Source organism: Entelurus aequoreus, linkage group LG01 (genome assembly GCF_033978785.1).
Source record: "Entelurus aequoreus isolate RoL-2023_Sb linkage group LG01, RoL_Eaeq_v1.1, whole genome shotgun sequence".
Taxonomy (NCBI): Eukaryota; Metazoa; Chordata; class Actinopteri; order Syngnathiformes; family Syngnathidae; genus Entelurus; species Entelurus aequoreus.
In genome coordinates this window covers 71,711,072-71,728,175 of record NC_084731.1, presented here as the reverse complement: position 1 = coordinate 71,728,175, position 17,104 = coordinate 71,711,072, and the positions used below count along the sequence as shown (strand labels likewise).

At 42.9% G+C, this 17,104-nt stretch overlaps 1 protein-coding gene across 1 annotated transcript in view; it reads left to right on the top strand.

Annotated features, from left to right (window-relative positions):
* Positions 1-17,104, top strand: part of eif2s2 (eukaryotic translation initiation factor 2, subunit 2 beta) — a 37,180-nt gene that overhangs the window by 17,231 nt on the left and 2,845 nt on the right. The window contains exons 3-8 of the mRNA XM_062057592.1: positions 1,268-1,368; positions 1,446-1,563; positions 8,614-8,714; positions 9,445-9,593; positions 9,820-9,876; positions 16,014-16,099. Coding sequence (XP_061913576.1) covers positions 1,268-1,368; positions 1,446-1,563; positions 8,614-8,714; positions 9,445-9,593; positions 9,820-9,876; positions 16,014-16,099 — 612 coding nt within the window. The remainder of the gene's footprint in view (positions 1-1,267; positions 1,369-1,445; positions 1,564-8,613; positions 8,715-9,444; positions 9,594-9,819; positions 9,877-16,013; positions 16,100-17,104) is intronic.

Sequence of the window (17,104 nt, the reverse complement as noted above, 5' to 3'; positions counted from 1 at the left end):
GGTCCAGAGTCCTGTTTGCAGATGAAAGCAAGTTTTGTATTTCATTTAGAAGTCAAGGCGCTAGAGTCTGGAGGAAGGCTGGAGAGAAGCAAAATCCAAATTGCTTGAAATCCAGTGTGAAGTTCCCACAGTCAGCAATGGTTTGGGGAGCCATGTCAGCTGCTGGTGTTGGTCCACTGTGTTTCATCAAGTCCAGAGTCAATGAAGCTGTGTACCAAGAGATTTTAGAGCACTACATGCTTCCATCTGTTGAAAAGCTCTATGGAGGAGATGATTTCAGTTTCCAGCATGATCTGGCACCTGCCCACAGTGCCAAAACCACCAGTAACTGGTGTACTGAACATGACATTACTGTCCTCGATTGGCCTGCCAACTCCCCTGACCTGAACCCCATAGAGAATTTGTGGGATATTGTGAAGAAGAAGCTGAAAGACACCAGACCCCAATAATGCAAATGAGCTAAAGGCTGCTATTGAAGCATCCTGGGCATCCATAACACCTCAGCAATGCCACAGGCTGATTGCCTCCATGCCACGCCGCATTGATGCAGTAATCCGTGCAAAAGGATTCCCAACCAAGTACGGAGTGCCTTAATTGACATTTTCAAATGTTTGATTTTGTTTTGCTGTTATAAATCTTTTTTTTTTACTTGGTCTGAGGAAATATTCAAATTTTTTGAGATACGATTTTTGAGTTTTCTTAAGCTGTATGCCATAATCAGCAATATTAGAATAATAAAAGGCTTGCAATATTTCAGTTGATGTCTAATGAATCCAGAATGTAGGACATTTTTGTTTTTTTAATTGCATTACAGAAAATAAAGGACTTTATCACAATATTCAAATTTTCTGAGACAGTCCTGTATATATGTGTGTGTATGTGTATATATATATATATATATATATATATATATATATATATACATACACACACATATACTAGATAAATAGCCCGGCCATGGAATTTGGTTTAAAAGCCAAATTCTTTGAACCCAAGTAATCGTTTGTGGACCCCAGTTTTAAATGCACCTAAAATGTTCAATTTATTTTTTTAAAGTTTTTTGGCGTGAATAAATAATTTCTTCTGGTGGATAACAATCTGAAAGTACTCGCTTTTATTTTGAAGCTTCTTCCCACTGAGCAGGAAGTGTTGTAATGCAGTGCCGCTCGACGTGTTCAAAATTATGACTTTTATTTTCCATACAGATAAAAGCTTTTTTAGTGTGATGAGATGTGGCATAACCGTCTTGTCTTTTCTCTTCCCGCAGAGACGTCTGACGACTTGAACGACCTCAACTTCTTCAACCAGAAGAAGAAGAAGAAGAAACCCAAGAAAGTCTTCGACAACGACGTGGAGGAAGGGATGAAGGTGCGTACTTTCTTCTTCTCTCTTTGCGTCTTCAGCACATCCAACCTTCCTCCTGCCTTGTGGTGCCTTCACACCAGGAGCTGAAGATCGAGGGAGAGCAGGGCGACGTGCTGGAGGACGACATCCTGGACAAGAAGAAGAAAAAGGCCAAGAAGGTGGATTTTGACGAAGGAGAACCTCTGGAGAAAGATGACGGTAATTAGTTTGCTGCTAACAATTAGAAATGTAAACAATATTAATGATAATCTGCACTTCCACTAAAACTGATTGATGACACGAGGATAGGACTGGTTGATACAGCTGGAAACTGTACTGTTTGATATCAATCCATGTTGATAATTTATATTTTTTAGGAGCTATGGAAAATAAGGAGCAGGAGAAAAATAGATTTAATTTAAAATGTAAACGTATCCTTTTTTTAAATGTATGTTATTCTTTTAGATTTTTTATTATTAAATATAAATAAATACCTAAAAATAAATTAAAAAGTAACCTTCCTCTGATTCTAATTCCTCAGCTATCAAGGCAGAAAGGAAATATCAACACAATCATGGAAAAAAGTCAATGTAAACAAAATTGTAAAATAAATATAAGCCCTTTAAAATCATGAATATGTAAGAGATGCTTCATAAAGTGTAAAAAAATAGTGCAAAGTGCGAAAATGTAAACTGAGAAGAACTATTTTCTGCAGGATTAGTGGCAGCTGTGCTCTAAAGGGTGAGCACACCTAAGGTGGTGTGGTGTTAGCGCTCCTGCCTTGCATCATGTACAGACCACACTGGTCTGACTACGGTCCCTTTTGAAAAAATCCAAAAACTGTCCAGGTGACTTTTCCTCTTTGATCCACAATTTCTTCATTTGGACTTTCTCTTCTCACTCCATGCAAAGAATCAACCAAACTTGATAGTTGATACTGTCACCTGATTGGCTGTTAGTGTGTCACGTGATCACTTCCTGCGTTGCTCGGTCACTAGAGAGCAAGTGCCTTTGTTAATGCAACCAACCTTGCTTCCAACTTCACCTTTCTTCCCACAAAGAAGAAAACAAAAATGATTGAACGTTTTATCGTAAGCATTTTTTTATTGAAATCGATTACATGTTTATCGTGATTGATATCGTTTTATCGCCCAGCCCTTCTAAAGGTGTCACGATAGAACTTTTTCACTTGTAATACGATACTGATATTGGAGCCTTGAATATTGCCCGATACCGACATCAAACTGACATCTTGTCAGCAGGAATCATAGTACCATTTTGTCCGGACTATAGAGCGCTGCGCTATGTAAGGAGTGTCCACTAAATTGTAAAAGAAAAATTATAAATCGCAGATATATAGGTTGTGAAATGAGTTATTTACACAGAAATTTTTATTTACATACCTTAATTGTTTCCGAACAGTGTCTGTAATACGGCAGTAAAACGGCTGATCAAACAAAACAGAAGTCATGGTCATGGACCCACTATCTACGCAAGCTAGCTCTCCAATCAGCTAAACAGACTCAATAAGAGGAGTGGTCCACTCCCATGTTAGCATATTAGCTAATGCTAACAACGCTAACTCTCCAATCAGCTAAACAGACTCAATGGCGCCATGTTGACATTTTGGTGAAGTTACTGAGGAATTTGTGAAAGTGAAACAATACAAAAATAATGCCATTGTAAGGTAATAATAACACAGACACTCGTAAACGTGTTAGCATATTAGCTAATGCTAAGGACGCTAGCTTGATGACATTATGATAGCACATACAAATATGCATGAAAACACTCCTACAGACATCACACATGGAACGCTTTAGTAAGTAAGAATTGTTTGTTATACTGTAAAACTTACAAACGTTGCCCTGAGTGATGAATGAAGAATCCATACAGGTAAAACGCTATGGACGGCTAGAAGACTGAACAGCACTTTTACTTCCCGGTTCAAATCTTTTCGAAGGGGAACATCACTTATTTGGAAGGTTGCTCATCATTTACAATCCTTGCGTTGCTTGGAGCGAGGAATGAAGAGTCCTTCTTATCCGGCATCTTCCTGGTTCCGATTTGTTTGTCTTGGCCACCCCTACGATCCATCCTCCGTCTGCAGCACTTGCAGCGTGGGTTGACCAAATAAAAGCGCAGCAAGCTTCATTGGTGTGATTTGACTCCATCCAATAACGCGACAGAGATGGATGCACATAAAGACGGCAGAATATAAATCCGAAGTTTGTGTAAATATCTTCTTGGTTGAAGTTTATTCGGAACATGTATACAATTTTAGCACAATGCACCACATATTTCACTTATTTCCAACATGTTTGAAAAGGAGTAGGAAGAAGCAAAGCTTATTGCATCGTATTCTTGTTACTACATAAATGCTATACAATACCCCGCCTTCCGCCCGATTGTAGCTGAGATAAGCTCCAGCGACCCCGAACGGGACAAGCGGTAGAAAATGGATGGATGGAATACCACCATAGGACTTTGACCAGCATACAATGGTGGTCAAAAGTGTACATACACTTGTAAAGAACATAATGTCATGGCTGTCTTGAGTTTTCAATCATTTCTACAACTCTGTTTGTGATGTAGTGATTGGAGCACATATTTGTTGGTCACAAAAACATTCATGAAGTTTGCTTCTTTTATGAATTTATTATGGGTCTACTGAAAATGTGAGCAAATCTGCTGGGTCAGAAGTATACATACAGCAATGTTAATATTTGCTTACATGTCCCTTGGCAAGTTTCACTGCAATAAGGCGCTTTTGGTAGCCATCCACAAGCTTCTGCTTGAATTTTTGACCACTCCTCTTGACAAAATTGGTGCAGTTCAGCTAAACGTGTTGCTTTTCTGACATTGACTTGTTTCTTCAGCTTTGTCCATTGGCAGCAAAACAGGCCCAGAGCATAATACTACCACCACCATGCTTGACGGTAGGGATGGTTTTTCTGGTATTAAAGGCCTCACATTTTCTCCTCCAAACATCTTGCTGGGTATTGTGGCCAAACAGCTCCATTTTTGTTTCATCTGACATCACATGGACAAAGATAAGACCTTCTGGAGGAAAGTTCTGTGGTCAGATGAAACAAAAATGGAGCTGTTTGGCCACAATACCCAGCAATATGTTTGTAGGAGAAAAGGTGAGGCCTTTAATCCCAGGAACACCACACCTACCGTCAAGCATGGTGGTGGTAGTCTTATGCTCTGGGCCTGTTTTGCTGCCAATGGAACAGGTGCTTTAAATGGGACAATGAAAAAGGAGGATTACCTCCAAATTCTTCAGGACAAGCTAAATCATCAGCCCGGAGGTTGGGTCTTGGGCACAGTTGGGTGTTCCAACAGGACAATGACCCCAAACACACGTCAAAAGTGGTAAAGGAATGGCTAAATCAGGCTAGAATGAAGGTTTTAGAATGGCCTTCCCAAAGTCCTGACTTAAACGTGTGGACAATGCTGAAGAATTAAGTCCATGTCAGAAAACCAACACATTTAGCTGAACTGCACCAATTTTGTCAAGAGGAGTGGTCAAAAATTCAAGCAGAAGCTTGTGGATGGCTACCAAAAGCGCCTTATTGCAGTGAAACTTGCCGAGGGACATGTAAGCAAATATTAACATTGCTGTATGTATACTTTTGACCCAGCAGATTTGCTCACATTTTTAGTAGACCCATAATAAATTCATAAAAGAAGCAAACTTCATGAATGTTTTTTGTGACCAACAAGTATGTGCTCCAATCACTCTATCACAAAAAAATAAGAGTTGTAGAAATGATTGGAAACTCAAGACAGCCATGACATTATGTTCTTCACAAGTGTATGTACACTTTTGACCATGACTGTATGTTCACTTCATGTTCTCAATTTGTACACAATGTACAACAATGAACAGCTCTCTTAAGTCACTAGTTAAGTCACTTATGATTTATATCATGAGATTATAATATCTTATTTTCAAAAAGTTCATCAGAGTTCTCCTTTGTAAACACTTGTTTGGACAACCTCTTAAACCAGGGGTGTCCAAACTTTTTCCACTGAGGGCCGCAAACGGAAAAATTAAAGCATGTGGGGGCCATTTTGATATTTTTCATTTTCAAACCATAACAAAATATATGGATTTTTTATATTTATTTTACCTTTAGGGGTCCCGGGGACCATAAAGGGTCTCAGTTATTAAAATGTTCAATCAATCAATCAATCAATGTTTATTTATATAGCCCTAAATCACAAGTGTCTCAAAGGGCTGCACAAGCCACAACGACATCCTCGGTACAGAGCCCACATACGGGCAAGGAAAAACTCACCCCAGTGGGACGTCGGTGTGAATGACTATGAGAAACCTTGAAGAGGACCGCATATGTGGGTAACCCCCCCCCCCTCTAGGGGAGACCGAAAGCAATGGATGTCGAGTGGGTCTGACATAATATTGTGAAAGTCCAGTCCACAGTGGATCCAACACATCAGCGAGAGTCCAGTCCATAGTGGGGCCAGCAAGAAACCGTCCCGAGCGGAGACGGGTCAGCAGCGCAGAGATGTCCCCAACCGATGCACAGGCTAGCGGTCCACCCGGGGTCCCGACTCTGGACAGTCAGCACTTCATCCATGGCCACCGGACCTGTGCAACTCCCCCTCCCAAGGGAGAGGGGAGCAGAGGAGAGAAGAAAAGAAACGGCAGATCAACTGGTCTAAAAAGGGGGTCTATTTAAAGGGTAGGGTATACAAATGAGCCTTGAGATGGGACTTAAATGCTTCTACTGAGGTAGCATCTCTAACTGTTACCGGGCGGGCATTCCAGAGGACTGGAGCCCGAATAGAAAACGCTCTATAGCCCGCAGACTTTTTTTTGGCTCTGGGAATCACTAATAAGCCGGAGTTCTTTGAACGCAGATTTCTTGTCGGGACATATGGTACAATACAATCGGCGAGATAGCCTGGAGCTAAACCGTGTAGTATTTTATACGTAAGTAGTAAAACCTTAAAGTCGCATCTTAAGTGCACAGGAAGCCAGTGCAGGTGAGCCAGTATAGGCGTAATATGATCAAACTTCCTTGTTTGTGTCAAAAGTCTAGCAGCCGCATTTTGTACCAACTGTAATCTTTTAATGCTAGACATAGGGAGACCCGAAAATAATACGTTACAGTAATCGAGACGAGACGTAACGAACGCATGAATAATGATCTCAGCGTCGCTAGTGGACAAGATGGAACGAATTTTAGCGATATTACAGAGATGAAAGAAGGCCGTTTTAGTAACACTCTTAATGTGTGAGTCAAACGAGAGAGTTGGGTCGAAGATAATACCCAGATTCTTTACCGAGTCGCCTTGTGTAATTGTTTGGTTGTCAAATGTTAAGGTGGTATTATTAAATAGATGTCTGTGTCTAGCAGGACCGATAATCAGCATGTCCGTTTTCTTAGCGTTGAGTTGCAAAAAGTTAGCGGACATCCATTGTTTAATTTCATTAAGACACGCTTCCAGCTGACTACAATCCGGCGTGTTGGTCAGCTTTAGGGGCATGTTAAAAATAAGTCTAATTTGTATTATTATTTTTCATTTAACGCTTACAGTAAATCTCTATAGCAACTTTAAAAAAAAAGGTTTTATGGCTTTTCTGTCAAAAACAACTTTGTTTTTTATAGTAAAACTGAAATATGCAGTATTTAGTAATTAGAGCCCTAAAATACAAATAATGCAGGACACCATTTATTTTAATTATTTTATATTTTTGAGTCATCACAGTGAAAAGATAAATAAAATACCACTAAATATATTTGGGATCCAAAAGGTGCCCCACTCATAAAGTGATACATTTTTATTAGTTTTTTGTTTTTTTTTACTTTCATCACTTAAGTTACGAGATCAACTTCAGATATATCTGTCGATTTTACGTTTGAACTATTATTTGGTTTGTTTTATGCTCTCTTGTCAAAGAAAACTTTGTTTTTATATGGCAACTACACAATATATGCAATATTTACCACATAAAACATTTTAAAGTGAAAAATTTGAACTAATTGGAGCTTTGAAAACAATTAATTATAACATGGATTTTTTTGTCTTTTTTTTTTAACAGTGTCAAAAAAAGAAAAAGAAAGAAATACAAAAGAAGAAAAAACAGCCTGCATGGCAGCTTTGTGTCAACATTGCAACTTTTTCTCGTTAGATTTCACCTCATTCCACTTTTTTTAATGTTCATTTTTATTTTTTGCAATAGCATTTCCAGAATGTGTGGCGGGCTGGTAAACAATTAGCTGTGGGCCGCACTTTGGACACCCCTGTCTTAAACCGTATCACCAGTAATTATGAATCCATTCCATCTTGTAATTCCACATGCTAAATGTTTTAAGTGTTGTACGTGCATACAAATGTTTCAAAATTTAAGGTTATATTCATCATCCTCGTTGTACATTCTTGGCTAGCAGGTTAAAGTTTGCTTTGTGCACCATTTAAAATGATTGCAAATACACCAAATCCTTACATTTTAATATATTGTAATCAATAAATAGTGTTTTTATGTTCTCTATATCCAACATTATGTATTATTCTAATGGATGTTTGTCATAAATAAGTGTACTCTTGTTATCATTTCTACACAATAACTCAGATATTGTAATGAAGTGATTTTTGGTCCACATCATATTTTGCTTTATTCATTATAGAAATATTTCATGCTACTTAGTTTTACATGAGGTTTCCAGTTCATTTGATCATATATTATTACACCAAACATGTGATTTATTAATTCTTTCAATGTCAACTCAGTCTATTTGTTTGACTTTCTCTTCTACTGTTACCAAATATCACATTATTTTAGTTTCACTGAGATTCAAAGAGTCTGTTTTTGTCAAACCATCTTTTTAATTTGTTCATTTCCTCTGTTATTACTATTAGTTTCTGTGTTCTCTCTTAAACACACTTAAATGTAACTTTAAGTCATTTGTACCTTTATAAATGTTGATATATAGATTGAACAATTGTGGTCTTAATATTGACCCCTGGGGTACGCCACAAGATGTATTTTCACCTAGTATTACTTCCTGTTGGCTTAGTAGCTTGTTGCTCACCGCTGACATTTACTTGTTTACCTCTGACGGGGCTAGTCTGATTGTTGTTGTTGTTGTTACGGACATTTCCGCCATCTTTGATGGAGTCAACATGCTCACAGCTGATCCACCTGACATATGATGGACCAGCCCTGCAAGAAGTCACCAAGTAAAGAAGCATATGTTGATCGTTGTGTGTTGTTAAAAATATATTTGTTTGCAGTGCTGGAGGACGACGAGAGCAAAAACAACGACGGCATTTCCTTCAGCTCTAGCACGGGACCAGCCTGGGGCGACTCTGAACGGGACTACACGTATGATGAGGTGACACACATAGTCCTCCTTTAAGTCTACACGTATGATGAGGTGACAACACATAGTCCTCCTTTAAGTCTACACGTATGACAAGGTGAGAAACATTTAGTCCTCCTTTAAGTCTAATCGTATGACAAGGTGAGAAACATTTAGTCCTCATTTAAGTCTACATGTATGATGAGGTGACAACACTTAGTCCTCCTTTAAGACTACACGTGTGATGAGGTGACAACACTTAGTCCTCCTTTAAGACTACACATGATGTGGTGACAACACTTAGTCCTCCTTTAAGACTACACGTATGACAAGGTGACCAACACTTAGTCCTCCTTTAAGACTACACATATGACAAGGTGACAATACTTAGTCCTCATGTAAGACTACACGTATGATGAGGTGACAACACTTAATCCTCATTTAAGTCTACACGTATGACAAGGTGACCAACACTTAGTCCTCATTTAAGACTACACGCATGACAAGGTGACCAACACTTAGTCCTCATTTAAGACTACACGTATGACAAGGTGACCAACACTTAGTCCTCCTTTAAGACTACACGTATGATGAGGTGAGAAACACTTAGTCCTCCGTTAAGACTACAGGTATGATGAGGTGACAACACTTAGTCCTCCTTTAAGACTACAGGTATGATGAGGTGACAACACTTAGTCCTCCTTTAAGACTACAGGTATGACAAGGTGACCAACACTTAGTCCTCCTTTCTGCCCCACCTCAGCTCCTGAACAGAGTGTTCAACATCATGAGGGAGAAGAACCCTGACATGGTGGCTGGAGAGAAAAGGAAGTTTGTCATGAAGCCTCCTCAGGTGGTGCGAGTAGGAACCAAGAAAACCTCCTTCGTAAACTTCACAGACATCTGCAAACTGTAAGATGTCTTCAGTCTTCACCTGTCATCTATATTGTGCTGATGTTTGTAAGATTGTCATCTATATTGTGCTGATGTTTGTAAGATTGTCATCTATATTGTGCTGATGTTTGTAAGATTGTCATCTATATTGTGCTGATGTTTGTAAGATTGTCATCTATATTGTGCTGATGTTTGTAAGATATTCATCTATATTATGCTGATGTTTGTGTCACCATACTTCCAGCTTGCATCGCCAGCCCAAACATCTCCTGGCCTTCCTACTGGCTGAGCTGGGAACCAGGTGAGTCTTCCCGCGTGACTTTCATTTGCAAAGGAACATTGACGTTTGTGTCCTTCCAGTGGTTCCACAAGGAACATCAGTCCATCAAATGTATTGATAGAGTCCAGGGGTGTCCAAACCTTTTGACTGGGGGGCCGCATTTGGCTGGGAGCTGAAAGCCGACTGCATGTAAAATAACTATACTGTATATACAGTATATGTATGTGTATATGTCGGTGTGTGTGTGTATGTATGTCTGTATATATGTATTTGTGTGTGTGTGTGTGTGTGTGTGTGTGTATATATATATATATATATATATATATATATATATATATATATATATATATATACACAGTATATATATCAAAGTCAAAGTCAAAGTCAGCTTTATTGTCAAACAACTGTTTGTACAGGACATACAGGTGGACGAAATTACGTTCCTCTCACAACCACGGTGTCTATAAATATAAAGTGTAAAAGAAGAATAAAAAAAAGACAACAATTTAAACAGTCGCATGAGGGGGGGGGAAAATATACAGGGGAAGAAGATATTACCAGAATATCTATATTGCAACGTATGTATTCAAGTATTTAGATGGGAGTGCAAAGTGCAATGTAAACAGTGTAAACAGTTAAAACAGTTAGCAGCATTTTGAGTCCGGAGTAAAGTGGCTAAGTGATAGATGGTGTGTGTGTGGGTGAGTGGGGGGGGGGGGGGTGTAGTGTCTCAGTTCACAGTTCAGATCAGATTGCAGGGCAGAGTGAGAAGGGGGGGGGGGGCCGGGAGAGAGTTCAGCTTCCTGACAGCCTGATGGATGAAGCTGTCTCTCAGCCTACAGCTTCGAGCTCGGAGGCTTCTCAGTCGTCTGCCGGATGGCAGCAGTCTGAAGAAGCCGTGTGAGGGGTGTGTGATGTCGCCTGCCACGCGGAGTGCTTTGCGTGACAGGCGTGTGTTGTAAATGTCCTGGAGGGAGGGGAGGGGGGCACCGACGATCTTCTCAGCTGCCCTAACTGTGCGCTGCAGCGTCCTGCGGCAGGACGCCGTGCAGCCTCCGTACCACACAGTTATGCAGCTGGTCAGGATGCTCTCAATGACGCCCCGGTAGAAGGAGTGCATGATGGAGGCTGAGGCTTTTGCTCTTCGCAGTTTGCGGAGGAAGTAGAGGCGCTGTTGAGCCCTCTTGGCCAGTGATGCAGTGTTGGTTTTCCAGGAGAGGTCATCTGTGATGTGCACACCCAGGTATTTGGTGCTGCTCACTCTCTCCACCACCGCACCGTTGATGGTCAGAGGAGGGTGCTGGGTGTGCGCTCTCCTGAAGTCCACAACAATCTCCCTTGTTTTCTCTACATTGAGAGAGAGATTGTTGTCACCGCACCATGTGGCCAGTTGGCTCACCTCGTCTCTGTAGCCGGTCTCATCGTTATTGTGGATGAGACCTACCACAGTTGTGTCGTCCGCAAACTTGACGAAGAGGTTGGTGCTGTGCTTCGGCGTGCAGTCGTGGGTCAGCAGGGTGAAGAGAAGGGGGCTCAGCACACATCCTTGAGGGGCCCCTGTGTTCATGATGATGGTGCTGGATGTGTACCTGCCGACCCGGACTGCCTGTGGTCTCCCAGTCAGGAAGTCCAGCAGCCAGTTGCACAGCGACGTGTTCAGCCCCAGCCGGTCCAGTTTGTGAATCAGCTGCTGTGGGATGATGGTGTTAAATGCTGAACTGAAGTCTATGAACAGCATCCTGGCGTAGGAGTCTTTAGTGTCCAGGTGGGTGAGAGCTGAGTGGAGGGCTGTGGAGATTGCATCATCGGTCGATCTGTTGGCCCGATATGCAAACTGGTAGGGGTCCAGGGTGGGGGGGAGGATGGACTTGATGTGCTGCAAGACTAGCCGTTCGAAGCACTTTGTGATGATGGGCGTCAGTGCAACGGGACGGTAATCGTTGTAGCTGGATGGGGAAGCCTTCTTGGGAACCGGGATGATGGTGGTGGCTTTGAGGCACGTGGGAACAGCAGCTTGGCTCAGGGAGGTGTTGAAGATGTCCGTGAAGACATCTGTGAGCTCCGCTGCACAGTCTCTCAGCACACGACCAGGTATGTTGTCCGGGCCTCCAGCTTTGCGTGCGTTGACTCTGGAGAGGGAACGCCTCACGCTGGCCGAAGACAGGGACAGCACCTGGTCATCCGGAGGGGGTGGAGTCTTCCGTGCAGGCGTGCTGTTTTTTGCCTCAAAGCGTCCAAAGAACTCATTCAGGCTGTTCAGCAGAGCGGTGTCACTGTCACAGGTCTGTGGTCGGGGTTTATAGTCCGTGATGGTCTGGATCCCCCGCCACAGGCTCCTGGTGTCTCTGCTGTCACTGAAGCGGTGGGCTATATATTTAGATTTAGATTTATTGGTCCCCGTGTGGAAATTAATTTTCACTGACCATGCATTTAAACAATAAACATTACACATCAAGGACACAAAATAGCAAAAAGACACCATACATGACCAACACATTTACAGGCTTGTCAGACAGGTCGGCCGGGCCTGCTGTTTAGGGCGGCTATAGCTGCAGGGATACGGCTGTGTAGAGCGCCTATAGCTGTTTAGAGCGCCTATAGCTGCAGGGATAAGGCTGTTTAGGGCGGCTATAGCTGCAGGGATATGGCTGTTTAGAGCGGCTATAGCTGCAGGGATATGGCTGTTTAGAGCGGCTATAGCTGCAGGGATATGGCTGTTTAGAGCGGCTATAGCTGCAGGGATATGGCTGTTTAGAGCGGCTATAGCTGCAGGGATACGGCTGTTTAGAGCGCCTATAGCTGCAGAGATACGCCTGTTTAGAGCGGCTATAGCTGCAGGGATAAGGCTGTTTAGGGCGGCTATAGCTGCAGGGATACGGCTGTTTAGAGCGCCTATAGCTGCAGGGATAAGGCTGTTTAGAGCGCCTATAGCTGCAGGGATAAGGCTGTTTAGGGCGGCTATAGCTGTTTAGTGCGGCTATAGCTGTTTAGTGCGGCTATAGCTGCAGGGATAAGGCTGTTTAGGGCGGCTATAGCTGCAGGGATAAGGCTGCTGCAGTTAAAGCTGTTTAGGGCGGCTATAGCTGCAGGGATAAGGCTGTTTAGGGCGGCTATAGCTGCAGGGATAAGGCTGTTTAGGGCGGCTATAGCTGCAGGGATGAGGCTTTTCCCGAGGTTGGCCCTCGGGAAAAGCCAATACATATAAGCCAATACATACACCAATACATCATCCCACTGTAGTGGGTGAGTGATATCCTGGACTATTGTTTGCCAGTGGAATGATGGACCTGTGGTTTGGATCTGAGATGTTGGGTGTGGCTGGGCCGATGATTTTAGCTGCAGTGTTCGTAATGCGTGTGAGTTGGTTACAGAAAGCATAGTAAAGAAACATGTGGAAGAGTACAGAAGGATGGCTTGAACAATCCTTTGGTACAGTTATAACAGGAGGTGAGGTGCAACGTATAGTCCCTTAAGTTTACTGACATTCTTTGTTGACTTCTTTTTTGAATGTCCGTGGTGTGCTGGTCAAAGGTGAGTTACTCCCAGGTATTTTAATGTTTCAACTGTTCGTGTGTTTATGATGATGGGGTGCTGAGGTGAGGGGGGTTGAACCATATTTCTTCTGTTTTATTGACATTGATTTCCAGATAACTGGCTGTGCATGACTCTGTGAAATGTTTGACTGTGTTATGATAGTCCAGGATGGATTGACTGTTAGAGAGGAGTGCAAGAATGTTGTGGTGGGTGAGATGTCATTGGTGTAGAGTGTGTACAGGAAAGGGCACAACACACATCCCTGTGGGACCCCGGTGTTGATGGTAAGCACCGGGGATGTGGTTGAGCACACCCTTACTGCTTGCAGTCGGTCGGTGAGGAAGTTGTGGGTGAGGTGGATCAGCTGAGGGGGGATGTTGAGATAGTGTAGTTTCCGGATCAGTAGATGCTTCTGTAGGGAGTTGAAGGCGGAGCTGAAGTCCACAAAGAGGATCCTGGCAAAGTTGCCTGGGGAGTCCAGATGCAGCATTCTCTGTGCCCCTCCTGGCCATGTAGGCAAATTGGAGGGGGTCCAGGTGTGGGGTGACAACTGGAAGGATGATGTTTCTCCAGGCACTTCATAATTATGGATGTGAGGGCTATGGGGCGGTAATGGTTGAGTTCTGTGGGTCTGGGTTTCTTCGTTACTGGCATGATGGTTGCAGTTTTTCACAGTGTGGGTATTGACCGGTAGCATTGACAGAAGAGTGAGATAGAGGAGAGGTCCATGGCACAGTCCCTGATCACCCTGGCTGGAATGCCATCAGGTCCTGGTGCCTTGCCTGGCTTGCTCAGCTGGCACCGTACTTCCTCCTCTGTGAAGGGGGCTGGTTCCTTGGGCTCTCAGCAGGTCCTGACACTCTGGTGAGAAGTCCAAATGATCAAAACGGGTGAAAAATGTGTTCAGGTCCTTTAGAGAGGGCTTCCGGGTCACTGTTTTTGGTTGTCAGGGTTTTTACCTTCTGAAAGGCCTGCTTGGTGTTCATGCTGCTGAATTCAGTTTCCACTTTGTTTTTGTACTTCAGTTTTGCTTGAAGTAATGGTACCTCGTTTTTTAAATTCCTATTTGTTGCCTTGAGGCTGGCCCAGTCCTGGTGCCTGAAGGATTTATGTTTTTCCCTCAGGCTCTGTTTTAATGGTGGGGTAATCCATGGTTTGGAGTTGGGATAGATATTTATAGTTTTGCTTGGTATTGTGGAGCCGATGCAGAATTTGATGTAGTCTATGTATGTGTAATAAATATATATATATAGAGTATATATATATATATATGTGTATGTATGTATGTATGTATGTATGTATATATATATTACAGTAGTGGTCAAAAGTGTACATACACTTGTGAAGAACATAATGTCATGGCTGTCTTGAGTTTACAATCATTTCTACAGCTCATATGTTTTTGTGATAGAGTGATTGGAGCACATACTTGTTGGTCACAAAAAACATTCATGAAGTTTGCTTCCTTCTATGAATTTTATTATGGGTCTACTGAAAATGTGAGCATTTCTGCTGGGTCAAAAGTATACATACAGCAATGTTAATATTTGCTTACATGTTCCTTGGCAAGTTTTACTGCAATAAGGCGCTTTTGGTAGCCATCCACAAGCTTCTGGCAAGCTTCTGCTTGAAATTTTGACCACAAAATTGGTGCAGTTCAGCTAAATGTGTTGGTTTTCTGACTTGGACTTGTTTCTTCCGCATTGTCCACACGTTTAAGTCAGGACTTTGGAAGGCCATTCTAAAACCTTCATTCAAGCCTGATTTAGCCATTCCTTTACCACTTTTGACGTATTTGGGGTCATTGTCCTTTTTGAGCACCCAACTGCGCCTAAGACCCAACCTCCGGGCTAATGATTTTAGCTTGTCCTGAAGAATTTGGATATTAAAATTTAAGATGAACACACCCCACACAGCCAGGTTGCTTATTGAAATTGAACTCGTCGTCTCGTGAACCTAATTGAAGATGCTACATTTGGCCCACGGGCTGGGGCTTGGACACCCCTGCCCCTGATATAGCCCTTAATCTCAAGTGTTTCCAAGGGCTTCACAAACCACAACATCCTCGGATCTGAATCCCTGAAGAGTGCAGGGCCAATAACCGAACCCTGTGGAGCTCCGCACATTATGGGAGACTCACTGCATCCTGTCAGTAAAACAGGAGTTAACCCAAGACAAGGCTAAGTCTGACATACCAATACGTGTTTTGATAGGTTCTAATAGAATGTTATGATGGACGGTATGGAAAGCAGCGCTGAGATCAAGTAGCAGCAACACGGATGACATCCATCCTTAGCAGTGGATCATTAGTCATTTTTGCGAGGGCTGTTTCCGTAGTGATTTGCCCTGAAACCAGACTGAAAGGGTTCACAGAGATTGAAAGGGTTCACAGAGATTGTTAGACGCTAAGTGTTCATTTAGCTGTTGTGCACCAATTTTTTTTTAGGATTTACGAGATAAAGAGAAGGTGGGTAGGATGAATAACCGCTTATTTTAATGCTAGGGGAACAGTGCCAGAGGAAAGTGATAAGTTAATAATATTTAGCACTGATGGTCCTAATATTACGAACAGCTCCTTGACATGTTTTTCAGGAAGTAACTAAACACGTTGTTTGTGTCCTCAGTGGTTCCATCGATGGAAATAACCAGCTTGTGATCAAAGGAAGATTCCAGCAGAAACAGATAGAAAATGTATTGAGGAGATATATCAGTAAGTACAAACACAACATTACTTGTGAGGGGTGATAGACTATACACTTCTTGGTTTTACTAATCAGATTGGTTGTATCACAATCTGTTAAACACAGAAGGTCACAAGAATTAATGTAATGTGAGTGAAATGTTGTCATGTTGAAGAGAAGGAAATCTTGTTAACGCCTCACTTCCACCTTGGACTACAGCTACACTCCTTTCCATGGAGCCCCTGCACCCTTCTTTGACCAGCTTCTAGGCGACCTCCCTGCACCCTTTTTTGACCAGCTTTTAGGCGACCTCCCTGCACCCTTCTTTGACCAGCTTTTAGGCGACCTCCCTGCACCCTTTGACCAGCTTTTAGGCGACCTCCCTGCACCCTTCTTTGACCAGCTCTTAGGCGACCTCCCTGCACCCTCTTTGACCAGCTTTTAGGCGACCTCCCTGCACCCTTCTTTGACCAGCTTTTTAGGCACCCTTCTTATGCCTGCTCCATGCGCCCTCTTAGGCGTGTGTCTTAGGCCACTGCCTGCACCCTTCTTAGAGCAGCTTTTTAGGTGAGCTTCTTAGGCCAGCTCCCTGCGCCCTTCTAAGGCGAGGCTTCTTGGGCAAGCTCCCTTGCACTCTTCTTGGGCGAGACTTCTTGGGTGAACTCCCAGCACTTCTCATGGGCCAGTTTCGTAGGTGAGCTCCCTGCTTCCTTCCTAGGCAAAATGTCTTCAGTGAGCTTCTTAGACGAGGGTCTTAAGCGAGCTCCCTGCGCCCTTAGACGAGCTTCTTAGGCGAGCACCCTTCTTCTGTGAGCTTCTTAGGCGAAGGTCTTAAGCGAGCTTCTTGCTACCTTCTTAAACAAGCTTCCTGCTCCCTTCTTAGGTGAGCTCCCTGCGCCCTTCTTAGGCGAGCTCCTTGTGCCCTTCTGAGGCGAGCTTCTGAGGCGAACTTCGTGCGCCCTTCTTAGGCGAGCTCCTTGTGCCCTTCTTAGGCAAGCTTCTGAGGCGAGCTCTGTGTGCATTTCTTAAGCGAG